The 9,134-nt window shown below is 42.7% G+C and overlaps 1 protein-coding gene across 1 annotated transcript in view; it reads right to left on the bottom strand.

Moving 5' to 3' along the window:
* Positions 1-4,842: 4,842 nt before the first annotated feature.
* PPP1R15B (protein phosphatase 1, regulatory subunit 15B) overlaps positions 4,843-9,134 on the bottom strand; it is a 6,375-nt gene continuing 2,083 nt past the window's right edge. Inside the window, exons 2-3 of the mRNA XM_009888291.1 lie at positions 8,117-9,092; positions 4,843-5,109 (exon numbers count right to left, since the gene is read on the bottom strand). Coding sequence (XP_009886593.1) covers positions 4,897-5,109; positions 8,117-9,092 — 1,189 coding nt within the window. The 3' untranslated portion in view covers positions 4,843-4,896. The remainder of the gene's footprint in view (positions 5,110-8,116; positions 9,093-9,134) is intronic.

Genomic DNA, 9,134 nt, shown 5'->3' with positions numbered 1-9,134 from the left:
CAGCAGCAGCAGCAGCAGCAGCAGCAGGGCAGAGGGACGCCTGCTACCTACCGCTAACAGACAGCTTTTCCGAGACTTCATTCCCACCACACATGCTGAAACAAGCCTTGGATTATACCCGAGTTCCAGCGGCTGGGAATCTGCGGGCTCCCCCTGGCCCCGCCATCGCGCCGTGACTCAGTGTCATCGGTGCCTTCTCCCGCCTGCCAGTTTCCCAAGAAACCGGCTTTTGTGGGACCAAACCAGCTCCGCAGCACTGTTAATTTGCAAATGGCATTTCAGTGGACGCAGTCAGTAGCGACTCCAAAAATAGCAGCATATTTACTCCCCACGTGCTTTGCTGACAAACAAGTTCTTAAGTCCCGGGGAGAAGACGCAGCTACCAGAGCAAGAACAATTCTACTCTCGCACAGATAAAGTGTCAACTAAACCCCAACTGCAGACCTCAGCGCCGTCAGAATAAAGAAACCCCAGCAGGACTTCCACATTCCAGATGGCATCTGGATGCACTGCCAACAAGAGCAGCTTTCATTTCACTCGCTCTTTCTTTAAGCCATCTCATTGAATAAAGAGAAATTACAATGCTCAATTTTGAGGCAGATTTTGGAAGCAGCAGAACAGGTGAATATGACTTTAGAAAACCCCACTGAGGTTCATAATTACGCTCTGTTCAGCTTTGTTCACTATTTTAAAGAGGGTATTACAAGAAGTTCAGTGTTTTTCCTTGTCTTGTCCAGCAGTTTTCTACCTTTGATATACTCTTACGGACACAAAACCTGCAGGATGGTGTTTTAGAGACGCCCAGACAAGGTGCGGGCACAGGGTGAAACGTGGCTCATGCTGCAAGACGGGAGCAAGCAGTGCATAGCACCCTTCCAGTTCTTCAAGGCATAAACTAAACAACCAATAACTTGAAAGCTCTCCCCAAAACGGCGCTCTAGAGGAGGCGTGACCAACCCATGGCCCTTGAACTCATTCCAGAGATTCCAATGCCGTGAGCACCTCACATGCGGTGACCGTGTCACCGGTATTGGTCACCGGTATCGCCGCTCCAGAGGAAGCTCGTCAGCTGGGCTTTGGCTGAGGCCAAAATCCTCCCGCCCAGCCCCGTTCCCCACCAAGTCCCTGGAAACCCCTGAAAAAAGCCGATTTATGCCCGCAAATCCCTCCAGGCATCCCTCTGGGATATGAAGCCCACGTTTTGTGGCCGCCCTGGTCTTTCAGCTTCTGTCATCCCAACCAGCAAAGGGCCACCCACCCGACCAGCCCCAGCCCCGGGGCACAACGGCGGGAGAGCACCCAGCTCTCCCCAGGCATTCTGCCTTCACGCTGCTGGGAGACTGCCAAAATTACAGCATTCCCTAGTCTAAAAAAACCACGGAGCGATAGACACAGTTTTACACAACAAAAAAAAGTCCTTCATTAAAAAATAATTATCCTGGATAACGCTGTGCAGGATTCAGTGTCACTGGGCACTGCCACCTTCCTACACTCGTGCGTATTCTCAGCTCCTTCCCAAACATTTTACTCCAATTCATTAAAATATAAACAAGGGAACAAAATAATTCTCTGCGTCATAGGCCAACGTGACATAGCCAAACACAGGGAAGCGTTCTGGCTCTTCTCTAATTGAAGAGAGATCAGACGGTTGGCACCTTCGAGTCACTTCTACTCACAAGGTGACACCTCAAATTTGTTCCAGCACAAAACCTGGAAATACTTCAAAAAAGCCCCTGAAATACCTTCAAAACCATGCAGCATTCATATTTAAAGTTCTGCTAACCAGTGAGCAAGCTCCAATCAAATCTCAATACTCCGCTTCAATTAGGGCAACAGAACATTAACATCCCTGTGTAGACCAAGCCAACACCTAATTTGAGTAAAACTAATTGCACTTGCACACTTTGCATTTTCGTTTAAAAGCTTTACCAGTACAAGGAGCCCTTACGACCACACGTTTACTGGTTTGGAGGAAATTCACAGGGAAGAAGGCTGCTTCTAAATTACCGTGACCGCCTCTGAAACACCAAAGGTGATAAAAAAAAATACTTAATATTCTCATACACAACTAATGCTTTCGCACAGTTACCTGCCATTTCCCATAACTTCTTTCAAAGAAAACCAATTTGGCATTATCTTGCAAATATCTTTATTACAATTTACAGATTAGTTCTGAATAGTTTTATTATGTACAGAAATATAACTTTAGATATAAAAACCCAACAAACTTGACACAAATCAATTAAAATCTGTATAAAGCCAATGCTGAAGGTTTTCTAACTTTCTCTAAATTATACAAAAATAAAATCTGATAATTACAGTTTTGATTTAAAGTTCAACAAGTGTTATTTTTACTGTCTCACTCAAAGCACTTACACATATACACATTCTGTAAGACCATTTTAAGATATGTTATAGGGAAAATGGTGACAAGCAAGCTTAGCTTGCTTTTACGGTGATGAATGTAGTGTTAATTTCCTCTCACTTTACCCTGGATACTTTGAAAACACGAGAGGCAGAAAAGCTTACCCAAGCAGGTACGTTTCAGCGAGAATCAGCAGTGTTAGAACACAGCACTTGATACACTGCAGGTCGGAAAAAAACTTCTCAAATGTCAGAAGCACTTTGGAAGTAGTTTTTAATCTAGTTTACATCCAATTTGTCAATTCTGTTTGTTTCCAGCTGTAGCCTTTTCCAAGCCTCCGCAAACAGTGGGTGAGAATTTGCAGGTGTTAATTCACACCAGGCTAAAGCTTCTTACAAGCACCAGTAAACCAAGTGAGTTGTCCAGAGTAACTGAAGCACCAACAAGTTCTCCAAGAGCGAAGAAACTAGGAGAGTCACGGAAAAATGACTATAGTATATTTTACCAAAAGCAATGAACAGCATTACTCATCAGTCACACTTGGATCATAAGTCAACAATTTTTCTATTGTAATCCTACATTTATCATCCTGCATGCTTTTTCTTAAACTAAAAAGCAGAACACCTGTTATCAAACGATACAGGAAAACGAACTCCTAAAAATTATTTGACAGGATTTGAGGGCATGATTAGAATTACGATTTCACAACTAAAATTATCTTTTGTAGGAAAGGAGAATCCGTATTTTTTTTTAGGCCATGGGGACAAAAAATAACATTGCTGCATTGCTTCTGAGTAGCCAGTCTGTAAAGCTGCTTGAGTTTCAGCTGCAATTTAAGTTTACATGACAACTCTACTGTAGTTCACAGCATTTCGTAATTACGAAATTATTCTGCATTTCGTAATTGTAACACTTCTAAGTTGTAGCAGAGAAAGAGAATTTTTTATTTCTAAGAACATCATGCAATAAGAATAAACTCAAAAACTCTTAAATTTGAGACAGAATTAAAAGTAATGGCCAAAAAGGTAGCACGATTAAGCAGAAATTTCAGTAAAGTGCTGTGAAGCTCTTCTGTATCCGGAATCTTCTTTCAAATTAAAAATTGAAGTCATTGAGATGACAAATCTGAAGGTTTTAGGTTTCTCCCTTCGAAAAAAGGGAAATAATTCTAGTCAGCTGAATGAATTGAGGAAAAAATAATTTATTCACGCAACTTTGTGCAGATACAAATTCTGTGATGTTCGGTATTTATTCCATTGCATGACCTCATACCTGCTTGCATACCAGCCACACAACATCCTTCAGGTCCAAACACATATCCAAATGGTGCTGCTTTTTTAGTTTTGATTGAAACAACAATTAAACATTTTAAGTTAGAAACATAAATAAGGAGTGTTTTTCTTCCACCGAGGACCTCAACTTTCAGTCCCTAAACATGAAATGTTATTTTCGTATTTCTGAACAAAAGTGCAGACGCGTAGAGGTATTAATACTGGCTTTTGGTAAAGAACACAGCAATCTGTAGCATTAGATTTCCGTAAGTCAAAGAGAATTCTCCTTACAAGTACCAAAACAAGCATATTGGATACAAGAAATATGTAGAATCTTCCACCTCAATCCATCTCCAAAAAGCAGAATCAATTACGGCAAAGTTAGTCTAAGATTAACTCAAGAACTAGGGCCTAGTTCCCTGTGTGTCACTACCTAAATTCAAACTATCAGCCACAGCCTCGATACACATCTTGAAGCTTTAATTATTGATCCGGATGAGGCCTTTCATTGCCCTGAAAGCACAGAGGTTTGGTGCACAAGCAGCCAACACCCTTTGGAACAGTACCGGGTGAAGGTATTTATTTAAATAAAGACAAACCAAAGGGCTCGTAGTGCACCAGAGTTCCCCTGAATCCCCCAGTGTGCTAGACTGAAATATTAAGACACCAAAGCGTTACATAAACACTCAAACATTAGATTACATGCAAAACTGTGATGTTAAAAGGAAGGAATAAACTATCTGCTTTGCACAATAATGTTAACCTTATTAGCTAACAAAATTTGGAGACTTTTGTACAAGTTAGAGAAAACAGAGAACCACAAGAAAGTAGCACATACCTCCAGAAACTTTAAATCAAAACTGCAATAACTAGGTTCTGAGCCCCATAAATATTTCCTTCAAAATAGGTTTTGCTTTTTCAAAGTGCAAAAATCCAACTTAATAGTCACCACTTCTCCACATACGGCAGACAAGGCATTTTTGGAATGGATTTAACCTAAAGCAGTCTGTTTCTCAAGTGTTACTTAAAAGGAATGCAATTATACCACCCTTACCCCCTGATGATACTCAAAAGATTTTGTCTGGATACCAAAATGGGACACACAGGTGTATTTGTTGGCTGAATATTGAACTGGGGAAAAAAAAATTGCTAAAATCCCACTTCTCTCCCCATTTCAAAATAGCACATGCAGCTGCCACTTCTTGCTTTGAAGATGTTCATGAGTGCTTAGGGTCACACAACTACAGATCTTTTAAGGTGCTAGAAGAGGTCAACCCTCTTGTAGTAGGTTTCTTGGAGTCTATTAAATACTCTTTGTCTATGCTCTGCGGTGAAGCAGTGTCCTATGGCTTCTTCTGTTTCTTGGATACGTTTCTGGAACCTGCATCCATCTCGTGCAAGCTCTTCCCAGGGTCCTTTACGATCCTCCTCACTGCTTATGTAATACTCAGTAACTTTTTCAAGGAAGGTTACCTGGAAAAGACAAAGTCATTTAGTAAAGCATCAACCAAACACTCATGCAAAAGGAGCTTAATACTTAATTGCCCATACGATTTTAGCAGAAGTTATTAAATGCCCAAAATAGCAAAAAGCCTCAGACACACTACCAGTTCACGCTAGGTCTCTGCACCACCTAGGCCAGTGCGTATGTCATCTCTTACCTTTAAAAGCAACCAGTTGCTAACCTCTCCCTCTACCAAAAGTAACGCTCAAACTACCATGGAGTTTCTAAACTGGGGCCTAAGAGGCCTCTTTAGGCTGACAGGAGATCACACAGTGTTCCCTGTGAAATAACACCCCTCCTGACATCAGTACTGGGTTATAACCTTACACACATACAGTGCAAGCAGGTTACTCAGTGGGACACGTCAGGACGCTCACTTAAAACAAGAAATATGCTACCGGCCAACATCTCTGATTACTGAAGCTTACATAAGAAAAGGGAGAATCATTGTTCTGTGGAATAAGTAATCATGTGAGTCAGCCCATACTTCAGCACCGGGAAAAGAAATCATACTACCCTACATATAAGGAAGCAACACTCATCACTAGGTGACTGGAACAAACCATCTATTTACAGCTGGTATCAAATTCCAGGGTATTTAAGTTCATGGAACAAAATGAAGTCAAAGTCATGGCACTTTAAAACATGTATGAAAACTTTCACTTTCTGCTATTTTAAAGAATTTTTAAGCTATTTTAAGAAAACAAAGAAACTTATAGGCCCAGAATCTAAACCTGACAGTATTTGGACTATTACCACACTAAGCATTTAAGTTCTGCTGTTATAGAGTGACAAGCAAAAGCCAGACTATTTCAGGCTCCTACTGAATTATGTACTGCTTTTCATTTAGCTGTACAGAAGGCACAAACCTGAAGGACAACCCAACTAGCTGTCACAGCATCCATCAGCTCTCAGACTAGGAATGATTCTTGAAGACAAACCAAACACTGTTGTTGCAGACGACTCCACTGAATTTGCTGCAGGACAGCTACTTCTGGAAGGTCAGGAAGAAACTTGGGGCGTGGGGGGGGATACAAGAAACTTGCTGCTCCATCCCTGTTTTATGAACCCAGAACACTAGTTTCACACCCAGTTTGTGCTAACACAATGAGGAGTATAGAGTGAGATTGCTTTTTGTGGCAGTCATCTTCTAACCTTCAAAGAAAACATGAAGCTAACAGTTACAGAAGAGACAGCCTACAGGAATAATCAGCAGTTGAGGACATAGAGCCACAAGAGACTGTGTGAAAGCAATCTCCAGAAGTCACCCAAATCCAGTGCAGCAATCCCAAATTACTGCCGAGTTGTCTGCGAAAGCAGGGGCATCTGATCCCACACATCCTCACCTAGTGTTAATGCATTTCCTAACTCGTAAGCGAAACAGAACGCCCCCAGGTTTTATGACTTTACAAACACGAATATTGCTGCTGTTTGTTTGCAGGATGCCAGATAGGAAATAGCTTTGAGCAGGATGAAGGACAAGAAGATTGCCTGGGAACACCTTGGTCGTTGCTCGGCAATCTCTGCTGTTCTGCAGATGGGCCTAATTAAGTATGTGCTTTCAAGCACACGGAGCTGTTACATCAGCCTATCCCTTTGCGAGTTCCTACCTTACATCCTTTTTACATCAGTCTGAGACACCCTTGGGCACAATTACTGGATTTTGTAGCATCATCCTAAATATTGCATCTAGATCATCGTTCTTTCACCATGTCAATAGATTACACAGACTCAAACAACAAATTAGTCAAAAAATTACTACTGTTAAGTCTACACCCCTGACACGCAACAGGATTTTAGGTCACGGCAGTATGAAGTTATAGCGGGGCTCACCAGTGCTACCTTGCAGCATTTCAGACAGATGCTGTCAGTTACAAAGGACTTCTTGTAGAAATTGTTTACCTTTCTGAGTGTTAATCTAAATGGAGTTTAATATATAACAGTTTACCCTGTGTGAACCATTAAATGCCACTTGCCCTAGCAAAACCAGGTATGAAGTCACCTCCAAGTCAGGGTCTCAATTAAAGGAGCAAACAAATCTTGCCACTGTATGAACACTAAGGCAAGCATTTTCCAACTTTTCTATTTTGATAGCTTGTTACACTGGTGTATTACCCTGGGACTTGGTATCACAACTCACGCAAATGTTTTCACTATCAGGCAAGACTCAGACATTACACCTACGAAGCCATCTTGTACACGTGTAGCACTATAAAACTCATAAGAAGATGAATTTGTTTCTTACTATTTACCTGAATCCTAGCACACGTATTAAAAAGTTCTTTTAATGCTTTTAACTCTTCATAAACACATTACACTTCCAGTTTGTGATCAAAAGCCCAGTTCCAGATCACATCCTTTTAATAAACGACTGCTGAATTATAATAGTGTCTTACATGGAAACGGGAGTACTACTATGCTCTCTTTTGAAACTTCAGTGGCTTACTGTAGCATGTGCTAACCCACAACAGAAGGATTCTTCCTACTCCAAAAGACGTTTGTAACTCAAGCAGACTTGTCACAAGTCCTAAAATGCTTACAATACTTTACGTCTCAATTACACTATGCACACCCAAAGGTCCTAAAATATTTTATCAACATTATTCATAACAGAAGCGGGTACTTTCCAGAGGAAAATTTGTCACAGTTCCTATCTGTTTCTCTGATGACGAAAACTACAACACAAATACAGAACGAAAACTAGAAAAGAAGTTTAAAGACGTTATCTGCCCTGTGCCACTGAATTACAAAATCTCCCATCACGTGTAAAGGATGAGACACAGTCATTTCAATCAAATAATTAGACCATAAGCTCATGGGGGCATGATCTGCCTACCACTGTGGCTGGAATCCCAGCACAAGTGACCTCACCCACTCACGTACCACTTCATGCAATGTGTTTGGTTTTTTTTGGTGGGTTGTTTTTTTTTCTTTTTAAGCATCCCCAAAACAGAAAAACGTAAACGAAGTATATACCTTTTTCCGCTTGGTACTTCTACATTTCTCACCAGAAAGAATGCCATGCTGCACAAAGTCAGTGACCCCACAGTTATGTTTTTCCAGCTGCACCTGACAGACAGTTAAGTGGCTGGGCTCAGAAATGACCAAACTCGGCCTCTCTGCTCCTTTTAAACCAGGCGTCCCTTTTTTCTCTGCTGTTTGAAAGGCTGCCTTGAAATTTAAAGGATTATATGGATCATCTGAGGTACAGAACGAGTTCCAAAGTTTCAAGCTTTCTGCCTCATCCACACTGCTACAGTCCCATTCGTCCTCCTCTTCAGAACTAGCGTGAGGAGAGTCTGAGGACTCCTCGGCCCACGAAGAATCATCCTCCTCCTCCTCCACATCTGACATATCCTTTCCCGGATCGCTGGAAGATGTCTGAATGGTGGCTGTGAAGTTCTGAGGGTTGTACGGATCCAAACTGTAGAAGGAATTCCAGAGATGAAGGCTTTCCCCGTCCTGGCTACCGGCGTCTGAATCCGAGGGGAACCCTTCGCTGTCAAACCCGTCGTCATCATCATCCCAGTCTTCCTCATCCTCCGCACTCTCCTCCCCACTGGAAGCTCCCCCCCCTATGATATAGTCTATTAATTTATTTGCACAGGCAGGTCTGGCTGAAACTGGAAGGTTTTGCCCTATTTCGGAGTCCTCATCATCCTCTTCCGTCAGGGCTCCCCCCTCAAGTGCTCCATTCTCAGCCGAACCCCTTATCCCCCCCTGCTCCAAGGGTCCACCTCCAGCTTGTCTCCCCTCCTCGCTCGGCTCCTCGGGCCGCTCCAACTCCCCGGCGTCGCACGGCTGCTCCCGCCGTCCCTCTCCCTCTTCTTGACAAACGCCCTTGCACTGCTGCTGCTGCTCCTCCTCCAGGCTGTGATAGCCGTGGTCCGGTTCTGGCACGGCCAGGCCACCGCTCGCCAAATGCCACCGCTGGAGAAAAGCCAAGCGCTTGCTGCGGAGGAACTCAACCTCCGGCAAACCGCCCCGCCAGGCC

Source organism: Charadrius vociferus, unplaced genomic scaffold, assembly GCF_000708025.1.
Source record: "Charadrius vociferus isolate BGI_N301 unplaced genomic scaffold, ASM70802v2 scaffold266, whole genome shotgun sequence".
Classification (NCBI taxonomy): Eukaryota; Metazoa; Chordata; class Aves; order Charadriiformes; family Charadriidae; genus Charadrius; species Charadrius vociferus.
The sequence above is the reverse complement of the archived record's forward strand: the minus strand, read 5'-3'. Positions and strand labels throughout refer to the sequence as shown.